This window comes from Triturus cristatus, chromosome 7 (genome assembly GCF_964204655.1).
Source record: "Triturus cristatus chromosome 7, aTriCri1.1, whole genome shotgun sequence".
In the NCBI taxonomy this organism is placed as follows: domain Eukaryota; kingdom Metazoa; phylum Chordata; class Amphibia; order Caudata; family Salamandridae; genus Triturus; species Triturus cristatus.
The window spans coordinates 1347969716-1347986266 of NC_140590.1; the positions used below are offsets into that span (position 1 = coordinate 1347969716).

Sequence of the window (16551 nt, forward strand, 5' to 3'; positions counted from 1 at the left end):
GAGAGAATGCCAAAGACTGGAACGGAAATGGCGCCTTGACTACTCTCATACCAACAAAACTGAATATCGGGCGTCTTTAAAACTCTACAAAATCAACATAAAAAAGGCCCAAGCCAGTTTCTTCGAAAATAAGATTAACAAAGCAGCATCCAAACCTAAGGAAATTTACCAGATCGCAAAAAATCTGCTAAAACTCCCAGACAAGCTTCCAGATCCTCCGACCGCACAAACTCGCTGCAATGAACAGGCCGACTATTTTTACAATAAAATAGCCATGATCTACTCCTCCTTCCCCCCATCCCCTCACCCCCTATCGGCTCAACAGTATACCAGACCCACCCCTCCTACTTCTCTGGAAACCTTCCCTCCTCTGCAATCTACCAATCTAGAATCCATAATACTACAAGTCAAGTCTGGATCCCCTAGTGACCCAGCCCCAGCTCGTTTCCTAAAAACTCTTACCCCTACCATCCTCCCCACTATTCTGAACCTAATCAACAACTCTCTCTCAGCAGGGCTTGTTCCCCCAAAGTGGAAACAAGCTATAGTGAAGGCTCTCCTGAAGAAATCCAATCTAGACCCGATGAATCCGGGGAACTACCGCCCGATCTCTTTGCTACCATGGATGACTAAAATCGCGGAAAAATACGTAAACCAATGCCTGACAGAATTCTTGGAAACTAACAACTCTCTGGACACCTCTCAGACTGGATTCCGCCCCATGCACGGAACGGAAACTGCTTTATTAGCAGTAACAGAAGGAGCTAGAAAAATCGTGGATCAGGGCGGCACTGCGGCCATCATTTTACTGGACCTCAGTGCCGTCTTTGACACTGTAAATCATGACATCTTATGCCACAGAATGTCAGAGCTAAGGATAACCTCCACTGCTGCGACCTGGCTACACTCCTTTCTTTCTAGCCGCTCCTTCCGTGTCTGTGAGGGAAATACCACCTCGCCCAGCAAACCACTTAGTTGTGGGGTTCCTCAGGGCACGTCCTTGAGCCCTACACTATTTAACATTTACATGCTTCCCCTTGCAGAAATAATACGCCCTTTTGGCGTTCAAGTCATGTCTTACGCCGACGACACGCAATTGGTGGTTACCCTGACTCATCCCTCCTCTTACTCCAGCGATCCCAGAGGCTGCATGGAAGCAGTATACACCTGGATGAGTCAGTCCTACCTGAAGCTGAACGGCGACAAAACAGAGCTAATGGTGCTGGGTAACTCCCCCCAAAAATCCATCGACTCTCTGTGGCCGCCAGCACTAGGCCCCGCACCCCCAGCCGTGAATTCCATCAAGAGCCTCGGCATCTGGCTGGACAACACATTAACCTTCGGCCACCAAGCAACCAAACTAGCAGCCACCTGTATAGGTATTATGAGACTCATACGAAAGATCCTACCGCTCCTCCCTCTCAAGGCCAGACAGATATTGGTCCAGGGTCTAATCCTCTCCCGGCTAGACTTCGGAAATGCCCTTTACCTAGGAGCCCCTGAATCCACCCTAAAAAAAACTGCAGGTTATCCAAAACTGCGCGGCTCGTACTCTCCTACGCATCCCCAGACGGCAATCAATGAAATCTGAATTAAGAGCCCTTCACTGGCTGCCAGTAAAGGATAGAGTCAACTTTAAAAGCATGTGCATCGCCCACCGTGCTTACTGGAGGAAAGGAGCAACCCTGAATCACACCTTAATCACCCCCTACCACCCCAACAGGCAGCTGAGGTCGACCCTCGCCTTCCAAGTCATCATTCCTAGGTTCAAAAAAGAAAGAAGTGGAGGAAGAATGTTCTCAACAAACGCGGCCAGGCTCTGGAACTCCCTCCCACTCTCTATCCGATCTGAACCTAACATCCTGCTTTTCCGTAGAAAATTAAAAACCTTTTTCTTCAGGAGATAACCTCGACCCGCGCCACCCACTTGTATTCTGTTAAAGCTCTAGGACGCCTGCGGGTAGCTATCGCGCTCTATAAAAATGTATTCCATTCCATTCCATTCAATTCAACGAGTTCCTTTTCCACCTCTTTTGTTTTCCCTACTTCTGTCCCTCCTCGAATCTCCGTCACGCAATCTTCCTGCTGACTACTTGTCCCTGCTTCTAACTGGATGTTGGAGTTCCCTACACATCTTCGGGGGTCTTCCGCAATAATCTTTCCCTCTCTCTCTGTATCTGGCACCTGTCCATCTAAAGGTGTTGTTTCAGGTGGAATTTCTCTCAATCTTTCATCTGGTACTTCCTTCTCACAGATTTCTTTTATTGTCTCTCCACTGTCCTTTTCTTTGTTCTTTCTTGGATGAATGGGCTCTTTGTTCTGTCTCTGAGTCTGAACTGGATTCAGAAATCTGCAATCTTTTCCTCAGGGAGTTACTTCTGGGGACCAAAGTTAGCCTTGGCTCTGTCTCCCCCTTTCAGAGTTTTCTCCTTCCTTATCCTTTGGCTCTCCGTCATCTGACTCAGTACTGGATTCTGACTCATCAAAATACTCTTTCTCTTTACAATCCGCTGGATTTGGAATTCTCAAAGTATGACTTGCATGGATCCAGTTCTTCAATCCAGCACACTTCACAGCTGTTGTCATAGTCAAGATGACTTGCCTTGGTTTTGCCCACCTGGGAACCAAACAGTTTCTTCTTCTGTGTACTTTTATCCTTACCCAGTCCCCCGGGCTCAGATCATGAGCTGGCTTCTTTTCAAGAGTGGTGGCATCCGCTCCAACCTGATGAAACACAGAATGAACTGCGTCATCCAGGCTTTTACAGTATTCCAATACCATGTCATCAATTATTGTCATCAGCTTGTTGACTGGTATAAATACATGTCTCATTGCGCGTCCCATGAGAATTTCATGAGGACTCAAACCAGTAGTTCTGTCTGGTATTGATCTAATAGTCATGAGTACTAGAGGCAAGACATCGGGCCATTTCATACATGTGGCTAAACACATTTTCCCTATTCTGTTTTTGATAGTACCATTCATTTGTTCTACTACACCAGAAGCCTCTGGTCGGTAGGCACAATGCAGTTTTTGTCGTACATTCAATGCTTCACAAATCAATTTTATGATCTCATTATGAAAATGTCCTCCTCTGTCTGATTCAATTGTTACTGGGAACCCAAAACTAGGTATAAATTCCCTCAACAATAATTTTGCCACCGTCATTCCATCATTTCTTCTTGTTGGGAACGCCTCTACCCACCTGGAGAATAGGCATACCATTACCAAAACATACCTCAACCTGTTACAAGGAGGCATCTCAATGAAATCTACTTGCATTCTGGTGAAAGGTCCTCCCTCTCGGCCTATTGTTCCTAGACTCACCACTGTTTTTCTTCCTGGATTGTACTGCTGACAAATTAGACATCTTTGACAAATACTTTCTGCCACAAGCCTAAACTTGGCATTATACCAAGTCTGTTTAAAAGACCTAATCATGGCGTCTCTCCCTATATGTCCCTGTCCATGATACATCCGGAGACATTCTTTACGATTTAAGAAGTGCAGTCAATACATGATACATCAGTGCCATGGCAGACATCATGCTATCAGTCATAACTGGTCTTCCATCTCGATAGACCCACACATGATCTTTCTCTCTTGGTGCACATCCTGCTTTTACCCACTGTTTTACTTCTTCCTCTCCTGCCTCTTCCTGCAATTGTCTTACCTCATCCCATGTTCCCACAGTGTTAGTAAACATTGGGAAACAAGAAACCAATTATTTTTCCTTTGCCCGATTGATTGAATTCTGATTTTGTGCACAATACTGTGCCATGTCATTGGCAAATTTATTTCCAGTGGCAATATAATCACCACTGCGACTATGAGCAGCACATTTTACCACAGCCAATTGCCTGGGCAGCTGTATTGCCTCAAGCAACCTTCCAACCACTTCAGCATTCTTAATGGGAGTCCCACTTGAGGACAGGAAACCTCTTCGCAGCCAAATTTGGCCGAAATCATGGACCACCCCGTAGCCATACTGGCTATCAGTTATCACAGTCACTCTTACATTTTTACCAATCTTACATGCTCTGGTCAGGGCGATAAGTTCAGCTACTTGGGCCTACCTTACTCCTTTCAAATAGGATGCTTCCATCACTGCTGCAACTGTACATACTGCATATGCTGCACTTAGCACTCCATCATCTGTTCTCAAACAAGATCCATCAACAAACATGACATAATCACTTTCTGGTAAAGGGTCATCTTTTATGTCAGGCCTTGGTTTTGTACAAAAATCAAGTACATCTAAACAATCATGATCTGCTTCATCTCTTACCTCCACATGCTCTACATCAGGCAACAATGTTGAAGAATTCACATTCACGCATCTCACAAGACTCACATTTGTTGCGCCCAAAATGACCTTTTCATACTTAGTCAGTCGGCTGTGCGTCATATACTGAGTACGACTCCTTGTTAAAAGAATCGCCACATCATGAGGTACAAACACTTTCACAGGGTATCCCATCACAATTCCTTCGCTCTGTTCCAAACTTTGACATGTAGCAGCTACTGCTTTCAGACACCCAGGAAGGGCTACAGCTACTGGGTCCAACATGGATGAAAAATATGCAATTGGTTTCCTCAGTTTTCAATGCTTCTGCACTAGAACAGAGAGTGCACATCCATTTCTCTCACTGCAATACAACTCGAACTCCTTATCATAGTCAGGCATACCTAATGCTGGTGCTTCACACAATCCTTCTCTTAACTTTTTGAATGCTGCCAACTCCTCTTTGTTCAAATCAATCGGATCTCTCACATCACTTCTTGTCAGACGTACCAAAGGTTTTGCAATCAAGGACAAATTTCCTATCCATTGACGACAATATCCAACCATTCCCAGAAACATTCTCACTTCTCTTTGGGTCATTGGTGGACTCATTCTTTTTATGATCCTGATTCTATCTATGGTTATTTTCCTGTGTCCTTTCTCAATGCTGTGTCCCAAATATTGGACTTCTCTTTTACATAATTGTAATTTTGATGGTGACACTTTTAGTCCTCCATCTGCTAAATGATTTAACAAAGCTACCGTGTCTACCTCACAAGCTTCACGAGTTTTCAATGCCACAAGTAGGTCATCGATATACTGGACTAGTACTGAATTTTCAGGCATTTCTAGACTCTCCAAAGACTTTTTCAATAGCTGATTGAATATTGAGGGACTTTCTGTATATCCCTGTGGAATTCGGCACCACGCCAAAATACGTTTGCCGAAACGAAATGCAAAAATTTGCTGTCGTGGTGCAATGGGATGGAAAAGAAAGCATGGCACAAATCAATCACTGTGTACCATTCTGCGTCATGAGGGATCTGATATAAAATCACAGATGGGTTCGGTACAATGGGACAACATGGTACAACAATTTTGTTTATCTTTCTCAGATCTTGCACTATTCTGAATTTCCCACTAGGCTTTTTCAATCCCATTATCGGTGAATTACATGGGCTACTCATTATTTCTCTCAAAATTCCTTGTTTTATCATTTTCTCAATCACAGGAGTAACTCCTTCGATTATTTCTGGGGTCAATTTATATTGTGGGACATTTGGATAACATACTCCTTCTTTTACAGTTATCTTTACTGGATCTATATTCCTCATCAATCCTACATCTTCTCCAGTGAAGTCCCAAACTTCAGCTTTTACTGATTGTTTCAATTCTTTTGGTAGTTTGTCAGGGTTGAATACAGCATATGTTCCTGTAACCTCTTTCTCTCTGTTTGCCAATGTCGTTTTATACAACACATCATCATCTGGCGTTTCAAAGGCTATTCCATCTGGAGTACAAAATATAGTGCAATTCATCTTGCACAATAAATCCCTACCTAACAAGTTCACAGGACTAGTGTCACACACTACGAATCTGTGCATTTCAGAAAATTTCCCTATACTAACTTTCACTGGTTCTGTAAGGTAAGTTTTAATCTGTCTGTTGGAGACCCCAACTACTTGGATCGTTTCATCCGAGAGAGGAAGATTCTTAACATCAGCTGATCTAACAGTTGATTGAGTAGCACCAGTATCAACTAGGAAAGTAATATTTTCATTATTAACTTTTCCATCTACAAATGGGCCTGTCTGGTCTACTTCTAGAGTTGCGCAAGGTACACACTCTTCTTCCTCCCTTCTGCACTGTCAATAAGCCTCTTCTGAATCGCTTTCATCGCGTTGCAGCCAATACTCCTTACTATACTTCTGGCAATTTTTGTTCTGTGGAAAAGGTGGTTTTGGCACCTGATTCTATTGTGTTACACCCTGCTGTTGTCGTTGCTGTTGCCCACTCACCTCATTCTGCACCTGTAGATTCAAGGATGAATTTTCATCATTAGTACTTGGTGGATTCTTACACTCGGATTTCCAATGCCCTATCCTACCGCAATTATGACACGGAAATTTAATTTTAGCTTCCTCAATATTCCCTTTATTTTTCCCAGGATTCAATCTTGGCTTTGACCCAGCTTGTTCTACTAATTGTGCTTCCTGTCTCTCTGCTACTTTTATCTGTGCCCACATTGCCTTCTCTTTTAGTTTTTGCTGTTTTGCTTCAATTTCATCACTAAAATACTTAGCATGTCTCAATACTTCGTCTATTTTCTTGTTTTGCCAATCTACCGTATGCTGTTTGATCATTTGACTAATTTCTGGACAAAGACCATATACAAACCTGTATACAAAATGACTCAAATCCTTGTCACTCAAATTTTCATCTCCACTGAATTGTTTAAAGGCTAAAATTAACCTCTCATAATAGGCATGTACTGATTATTTGCTTTCTTGATGTGTTCTGTCAATTTTCACCCAATCTGTCTCCTTAGGGGGTACTTTGTTCTTCAAGAATGCCATAACCTATTCGTATTTCTTAATTACCTCAGGGTCTGGAGCTCCTGTCTTTGGGTCCCTTGGGTATTCCTGTGTTGGCCAATCTATTACTATTTTACATTCTGTCCATAGATCTGCTGGTACAATTATGTCAAACAGACTATTCAGATCAATCCACAATACTTTGGATAATTTCACAAATCTGTCCACCTGTCTATACCACTCGACGGGCTTTTCACGCAGTCGAGGGAAATCATTCGTAAATGACAAAATATCCTGTCTAGTCCATGGGACATGCACATATCCTCCTCCTGGAATCTCTCTCATAGGGTATTCTGTCACAACCTTCTCTTTCTCTCTCACAGGATAAGCTGAAAACGTTGTGTCTGAAACTTCGTCTCGCTTACGATACCATCTGCTCTTCCATTTGTCTACATCTCCCCATTTTCTCAACAAAATAATTATATCCTTAATCTGACCTATTCGTCCTGTGGTATTCATGTTTTCGATGTCTTTTTCGGTGAAATCTACTCGATAGGGTTTCTGTAAGGGTTTTACCTTTTCAATATCAATACCCATCTCATTTGCCACTTCTTCTAATCTTTCATGAAGACTTTTCGCTCTCCATGTTACACTTTTGCACAGAAATAACAATTCCTCATCTTGGTACGTTTTTTACTTCCCTGTTGGGATAGTTCCTACTATTAATTCTTCCAGTACCATTCGTAATTTTGCTACATCTATTGACTGGGATTCGTTGTCTTTCTTTTGCAAGCTTCTCAACCATTCACTCAATTCCTCTGTAGATGGTCCTACTGGTTTCTCTACATTTCCTTGTCCAAAATCCTTTTGAGTTTCTGACATTGTCTCTATCATTGTCATACGTTTCTCTGCACAGTTCTGACTTACAAACGGATTATTTGAAAAACTCGTTTCTCCTTACGACTATACCACTACTCTGTCCACTCGCAGCGCGACTCACACTAAAGCACCAATCTGGGGCGTCTACGTCACTGTCACAATCCTCAAATCCCAGCGCGACTCACACTAATGCACCGATAGGGAGCGTTTTACGTCACCCTGTATTTCTCCACTCCTAGCGCGGCGCAGACTAACGCACCAATCCAGAGCGTTTTGCAGTTCTGACCGTCTGTCCAATCCCAGCACAGTCGTTCTGACGTCAGCAGCCGCTGCGGCAGCTCCTGCTTCTGTCTACCCCTCCTTTACAAAATCCGCTGTAAGTTTTTTGTTTCAATTGCTACAATCCTGTTAGTAAGAACATAAAAACGTCTCAATTGTCCGCTTCGCTAACCAAAGAATAGCAATAGACCTTTCTCACGAGAATTCCGTCTTTCCCGAGAGCAGGGCTTACCTCTGCCCTACTACGGAATCGTTACTTCCGTTGATAAAGTAGCACATCCCTCTACTTCACCTTTCTAACAAGCATTAGCTAACTGTTTCTCTAGTATTTAAGACACATAGTTGGAGACCCAATGCTCCTGAGAAATAAACCCAGAGTTTCGCAATTAACCCAAATGCTATTTCGTTCACGCACTTTCACACTAGAAAATGTAGTACATTCACACAGAATCCTGTCTTTCCCGAGAACAGCGAACAGTCTGTCCTACTACAGAATTATAACACACGTTAACAAAGCAGCGCTTCCCTCTACTTTGTCCTTCTAGCAGGCTCAGAGAATACCTATTACCTTTCCAGTGATAAGCGTTATCGGAATGCCAATTGGATCCCTGGTACCTAAGACAAGAATTTCACAGATAACCTTCGCTATCATACACACTTCTCTCACACAGAAAATGTCTCTAATGGCAACACACGGCGATGTCACTGAATCGAACCCAGACAATGCTTTGTGCAACTTCAATCGTCACACGTTTTCTCCTGTGTACCTACAGGATAACAACAATTCCGTCATTCCAGAGAACAGCGCTTACCTCTGCTCTACTACGAAATCGTTACAAACTTCCGACTTCCTACATCCCAGAAGTCGTGCAAACAACATAAAACTCAACGCAACTCAACATAGAGTGTTAGTACATAAACCAATCTCAATAACCAATAATCAATAAGCTATTTACAAGCAACAATCACCAAACCAAAACAATAAAAACCATTGTCTTGCTACCAGAAAACTGATGCAGCGCAGAACGTCAAATTCCCCCTTCGGCACAGACCAACTACCTCGGCATCTAATTTACTCAAATACATTCATTGGTGGGGCCCATAACACCAATATACTTACTCGGTTGATCTGTTTTCTGAGGGAAAATACGTCTCCCAACGCTGACATGAGAGTAATACCTTTACCTTACCCTTAAACACATTGCCCTCAGACCTCTAAGATATCCCTCTCATAAGGAGATGGATCATTTAGTTGTTATACTTGGTTTTAATGAATAATGCTCGTCTATCTATACATTACTTCCTTACCACATTTCTCTTATTCAAATAACTGACACAACACATTTGTCAATTAATCAAATGCTCTTTATCTAAATTATTTTGCAAGAAAATTAGAAATCATCATCATCAACTTTTCAGAGCATCATATTTACCTATTCTGGCTAAAGTCGTCCTCTAAGTCAATCAGTCAAAGAAGAATTTTATTCAGCAAAGTTAGGCCGCAATTCAGTCTTTCAAAGATTCAGGATAACAGCTGTCCAGCAGTGTCACCGTCCTCTCCGTCAGCATAACGTCAGGAAATCGAGTTCGTCAAAGAAGAGCAGGGGTAGCGTTACTATTCTAATTCCCAACCTACTTTTATAATGAAAATAATATCAAAATGTATCAAGATCTGCGTTTAGAGAGTCTGGATTAGTCAACTTGGGGTTGTGAGGTGAAGTTCTCACATAGTCCGCAAAATTAGGTCATCGCACTTGCTGGTTCCGGTTTTTAAATCAAGCATTGTCCTTTCTATTGGATGGGTTCCCGGAGCGTCCTTGGAGGGTACATGTTCTCCCGGGGTCAGGTCCAGGCCACTGCTGCTGGCGGTGACGCCTGCACACTTCACCCAGAACCTCTTGTTGTCAGGGCAGTCACGTTTAATGTCTTGATCAGCCATCTTGTATAGGCCGAAATGGTCAACTTAAGCAAAAGAAACACAAAAACGTAATTAAAAGATAGAAATGACTAATAACATGTTATCCCCTTACTAATACCCATATGTATGTGTATTTATCTAGCAAAAGCAACACTCAGAGCGGTTTATACTCACTGAATAAAGCACAAATCACAAATACATCACTTAAAGCCACATATAACATGTAATATTTTAATTTTCTACTATTAATAGGCGTACACAAGTTAATTCACAATTAATATAGCCATGCAAAGTGCAATTCCCACGTATAATTCTCTTGTTAATATAGATGGTGAGTTATCACTTCAAACAGATTAATAATATACAATTAATTGATTATTTGGATCAATATAAACATGCAGAATGGGGGGTATACAAAATGTTGTACTACCCGCTCCAGCACTGTATCAATGCCTGACATCATGCAGGGCCTAGAACATGTGGTTGTGATGTGGCTGAAGCCTCCTCTAAACGTTACATCTTCCCTTATAGTGTCTGGTACATTGCGACTTGCAACCCTAATGCTATAATTCCTGCTTCTAAATATTTTGTTAGCATATGTGTAATTCAGTTTGTACATGCAGGTTTTTTACATAATCCAAGTTTCTCTAGGGTAGTCTGCTTAGGATCTTGTCTAGTTGGTTTAGCACTTAATAGTAAGGCACCACTAATGACTTTTGCTATGTAGCCAACTGTGTATGTGAGGGTTTCCCTATTGGTCATTTTTATAAAAGGAAGTCCTCAACTTAATGAAAAAAAGGTGAAATTGGCACAGGGAAAGATAAGGAAAAAATGTGGGAAAGACACCATTCCAACTGAGGGGAAATTTCGAGTGTTAAAGGTCTTGCAGTCATGCAACAGCGCTCTGTAACTTTAAGACATACAAGAGCGACCCATCTGCCAATTGGAACCTGGGTGTAGGGATATGTACAACAACAGTGGTTCACCAATGTTATTTTGATCAGTCTTCCACCCATTGTAGGTCATTATAAGTGCACCACTGTGTTGTTTGCCTGTTTACTCACAAGTCAAAAACTTTTGTGCATGATCAAATAAAAAAACGTATAAATCATTTGCAAACTTGATTCCATAACTGCAGTGTACTGAACATGTGTGATGAGAACTATATAGGGCAAATCATAGGGCAAGATAAACTGAGAATAGGACAACATAGACGCCAGATAAGATGCAAAGTACTAAATACCCCTCTTGTTGCAGTTTCTGGAAATGGTTCACACAGCAGATGATCTAAAATTGCAAGTCATTGACATGGTGTGCAAACCAGAAAGAGGAGGAGACCTTGAAGCCATTTTGTAACGATTGGAATGCAAGTGGATTTAGCAATGTAACACCATTGAAAACGGTCTGAACACAATGGAGGAATTAAGATGTTGTATTGCAACATGTGACTAATGCCACCACTTACTGCTTGTGATAGTGCAAATATGTTTTTTCATTTTTCCCCTCTTTAAAAAAGACTTGAGATCAGAACCGACAAAAGACTTGTGATAAGTGCTGGCAAGAAGGTAGTAAAATATTGGACTTCTAATAGGGATTTGAGATAACATACAATCATGGGTCTATAGGACTCTCTCTGTCTATTTACAATTTATCTTCAGTAATGCATCTTTTTATCTGGAAAAATCAATATCTCACAAACATTCTCTTTGCAAAACTTTTTTTTTTATTTGTATTTTTTCACAACCTTATGTTCTTTTATAGAAAATATGCAATCTTTGTAATTATTAACCACATCCTTTTATACACAAAAATATGTACAAAAGGGTGTCCTTGAATGTACACATTTCACATGATGACCAGTGCTTTTTTTTTTTACTCTCTGATTATCTTAAGCCTTATTTGGAATGTGCTAGACCTATTGAATTGTTGCTTTTTCCAATTTACACCGTTACTAGCTTCATATATGAATAGCTATGAGGCGGGTGGGCTTGATATATGTACAATTAAGCAAATCTTATAACTCAGATTCCAGACAAACTTTTCAATAATCCGAACTACTCACTTTTTTAAAAGGTGAGGCCAGAAACAAACTCCGACAGTACTCATATGTAAAATAAGAATACTGTCTTATCGGGTGTAGTCAAGCTATAGTTAGCAAGTGGTGCCTAGTGAGGCTTTTGCTCTAGGCTCCAGAAATAAGTCTCTTTCGAGTCTCTCAAGTTCCCTGGGGGTAAGAAGCAGAGATCACCAAGAAGCTCAACTTTTATGCAAAGATCTTACCCTTTTTAGTGAGGTGTTATTAAATATATCAGGAGCTTCACAACCAGCCTTTGCCTGCTTTCAAAGTCTGTGACCCTTTATTGTTATCAGAGATTATTTTGTGATTATACCTTTTGAGGAAGTTAACGTTGTAATTAGATTAACTAAAACACTATTTCTAAGTCTTTCTAGAAAAAGCGTGTGCACTTAAGAAGTGATCATGACAATAACAATACATATCTTGGTGTGTTGCATGACAAATCGGAAGAATCAGAAATGTGACTTTGTGGAATAAATAATTGTTGGGAATATTATTGATTTTCTGAAACTGACATTATTGTTTTCTTTCTGTCTTGGCTTGCTCATTCCAGGCTCCCGTTTTGCATCAAAAGGCAACTTAAGCTTCTCTAACACAGACAGTGATACTTGTATTCATTGCACTTCTGTTGCAAGGACTAAAAATGTGCCTGCTCGGAAACAGAGGTCACAAAGTACAAAATCTGATTCAAATTATGCAGATTTGAAAAATAAAATACAGAAGTATCCTAATAACGAAAAGGACCAAAGAGAACCTGACAGCGATTTAGGGAAGAGACATCCTATTCATAATAGAGAACAACCAGACATACAAACAACTCAAAATAGATGCACCCAACAGGAAGAATTGCAGTCATCATATGGACTTAGCAGACAGCATGTATCTGAAAATTGCATGGTATATCCCACTTTAAGTGACAGAAAGCTACAGCAGACTTCAGATTATTTGGTGGAAATATCTAAAGCAACCAGTCCAGTATTTCCACCATCATCTTTTTCTCAAAAAGGCAGAAATCCCCAGCAACTCTACAATACTCAAAATCCAGAGGCAGGTGAAGTTAATCTCTTACAAACGTTGAAAACTAACTCCCAGAGATATGGTTTGAATGCTCATGGAACCACAAAGCAAGAACATTTAGACAGTAGAACAACAAGGTGTTCTCTGGCTTCAAAACAAAGTAAAAATCCCGATTTCAATTGCCAAAGTATTCTTCCATCCTATAATTGCATACGCAAACCTTCACCCAGGCAATCAAAACATGAAGCTCTAGACTTCCCTACAAACCTCCCAGACCACCAGTTCAAAACTTGTTCTTGTTCTGATGAAGATTCCTCCATTGTTATTACCTTAACTCTAGACGCTGGTAAATTAGACACGCCTGAAAAACAATCAGATTGTGATGAAAATCAATCAGAAGATCTTAAATATTCAAATACTACTAGGTCAAAGGGTGAAGAATTAGCGAGTGTGGGCACTAATTATATTATACCTCCATTTGAAGAACATCATTCAGGACAACATGCAAATAAGTTCACAACTTCAGCGTCCACAAAATATAAAAGTTTAAGTAGCAGACCTAGGAATAACAATGTGTCCTCAAATGTATATACTGGAGGTACCCAACACAAATCCATTTTGTCCCTGACAAATACCTGCAGCAAGACGTCAGAGTGTAGTGTAAATGAAAACTGTCTATTGAAAAATAAGTTATCCCCTTGGCGATCAAGTAACCCTACGCAGAGTCGGAATTGCAGTTTTAAAAGAAAGCTAAATCTGCAGCATTTTCCTTCTGCTGCTGAAGAATACCCTGTTTCATTCAAAAAAGAAATACCACATTCGTCAGAAGAATCCATCTGCTCCTCCCAGCTTCAAATCAAGGGGAATGACATGGAGGCAGTGTGTGAGAACAAGTCTGAGGACCAACATAGTGTCTGCGAAGGATGTTACAGTGGAAGTGATGGTGAACTTTCACTATTATCTGAAGGGGAAAAACAACCTCAGGCTTTACATGGATGCCACAAAAACACAGGATGTACAACTTCATATGAACTGCTGGACTCCCAAGAATCTGATCATGATTTGTTTTGCAAATGTGGGCGAGTACCTCAGTATGGACTTTTCCCAAGTGAACCTATTACCCAGGCAGTCACTCCGCAAACAAAAAAGGCTACTTGCACTGATGGAAGGGATACAGGTTACGAACAGGTGCCCAGGGATCTATCTCGCCTTAAACATCAATTCCCTGCCGCAGCTCAGAAACCCATTAAACCTTACACATATTCCTCGACCTCAAGTCACTTGCCTTCTGAAGAGGATGTGCGTGCATTTATGAACGGATACGAGCACTTTACTAAAACACAGTCCTATTTTGAGTTTGGGTCAGGGAAGAAGACAGTGCGTCAGAGGAATGACATAGATTGGGTAAAGAAGGAAGCAATGATCGAAGAAGAATGCATAGGAAATGCTGGCCCTCGCATAGTAAAAGAGGATGGAGATGCCGCCGCCCGCTATCGTTTTGGCATCAAACTAAAGGACCGTAATTTAGAACCAAACGAGGAAGACCACATTTTAATCAAAAATAGAGAACATAAAAAACAATTATGCAGCGGAGTAAATTTATCTAGCTGTCAAGGAATGTGCTCACATAACCTGAATCCAACTGAAAGATCCTGGGATACGAGGGGGGCGGAAAACAGAACTCGTCCTGATCGAATAGAGGTAATATTGATTGTAATTTTTCATTATTTAACCAAAGTGTAACATGTTTCTGGTAATCATGCATATTTTAAGACTGCACATCTTAAAGAGTTGTTTAACAGTTGTTAAATCACCTCTGGGCATTGCCTTTTTAGTGCCAGGGAGAGCAAATTGCAATCTGTAACACCACATGCAGCCTGCTAAGTGATAGCTGTTTGCAGTCTCTACATTCAGCACTGATGCTGACATCAAAGGTACCCCTCTAACCTCAGATCTGTTTGAGTTGCAGGAGAATCGTTTCCACTGCTGCACCTGTGCCTCAAGTGTGCTCCAAAATACCAAAATTAGGCCAACAGAGTTTTTTTGCTCGAAACCATGTCACATAAGAACAGTGGCGGCTCGCACAGGTCAACGCTGTGGGGGTGGTGGGGCGGGCGCTGAGGCAGGGCAGGGGCTGGGCAGTGTGGGGGGCAAGTAGGGTTCGACATACGACGGGAAAGTAGAAAGTAAATAAAATGACTTACCTTGCGCTCGCTGCATCGCCGACTTGGCAGTACGGCAAGCGCAAGGTAAGTTGTTTCATCACCGCCCACAGCGTTTACCTGTGCGAGTCGCCATTGCATAAGAACTCCAGACAAATGCGAATATGCCTTCAACATAACTACCAAGTTTTGAGTCTGCTTATGTGTTACATTTACATGCTTACAGTATGACATTTCAATGCTTTATATGTGACACTTTAAGTTACACTTTTTCGCTGGTGGGGAATGCAGTTGTATTCATATAAATTGATTCATTTCAGAAAAATCCCACTGTCGGCTAAGGAAGTGTCTGTTTCACTCATGAGAATATATTGGGGGTTTTTTTGTGTTCATGATGCTTCTTTTGATGATTGTTTAAGGCTGGGCTCATTTTGGGCCTTCTATGGAAGCCCAATGCTTCTGTTTAAGTGGGGTTGTGCTTGCTTAGTATTTCAAATCTAGCAACACAGCAGCAGTCATCAAGCAGCAGCAAACAGTGGATGTCGACAGATATGTGGTATCTGGGCCCCAGAGGGAGGGACACCTACAGTTGGTAATTGGTGTTTGGGGGCACAGTGCTTTGGGGGAACTTGCAGAAGGTAGATTTAGTGAGACACTGTGATGGGGCTTTTGTGGTAAGGGAAAGTAAAAGCAGGAGACAGGTACGTAATGCATCTAGGTAATTCGCAGGAGTTCATTCTGCTGTCTGTGAATGAACACACTTGTTCATACTATTTAACCAGCAGAGTAGGTTGAGGACATTAATGCTTATTGGTCCCATGTCATGAGTGGCCTCTTCAGTCACATTGACATTTTAGTCACCTGCTCAAAGCATCTTGGTAAAGGTACTTTTGATTTTTAACATGTTAAGCAGTTTAAGATCCTGTCCCTACTGGGCTGTCATTTCTGTACTTGATAGTGCAAAAGAAATCTGGAAGCCAACAAAAAACCCAAATCTGTGTGACAGACTTTGAGGGTGTACCTGACTAAAGTTATTGTGGATGGGTGCTGGGGAAACAAGCAGTATGAGGAGGAAGAGGATGACAAGTAGAAGAATAAGGGCCAAGATGTGAACCTCTTGGACGGCTATGATGACCAGAGCCACGAAGACCATTACAAGAAGAACCAAACCAGAATAGGCAAGGAAGACGAGGGTGCCAGTGCCAGGAATACCAGGTGGCTCAGTGCCAAGGGGATCAGGACCAGAGCAAGGGGCTAAGAAGGATCAGCACTAATAGGACCAGGAACAGGCTTAGAAGTGCCAGCTGGACCATAAGCATAGGACCATTGCCTAGAGTACCTAGTGGAGCAGAAAAACCAAGACTTGGGGGTAGCAGGACCAGGGCGAGGAAGATCAGGAG

The 16551-nt window shown here is 41.6% G+C and overlaps 1 protein-coding gene across 1 annotated transcript in view; it reads left to right on the forward strand.

Moving 5' to 3' along the window:
• Window positions 1-1072: 1072 nt before the first annotated feature.
• LOC146812038 (uncharacterized) overlaps window positions 1073-16551 on the forward strand; it is a 163222-nt gene continuing 147743 nt past the window's right edge. Inside the window, exons 1-3 of the mRNA XM_085615121.1 lie at window positions 1073-1226; window positions 12526-12694; window positions 12734-14690. Coding sequence (XP_085471247.1) covers window positions 1073-1226; window positions 12526-12694; window positions 12734-14690 — 2280 coding nt within the window. The remainder of the gene's footprint in view (window positions 1227-12525; window positions 12695-12733; window positions 14691-16551) is intronic.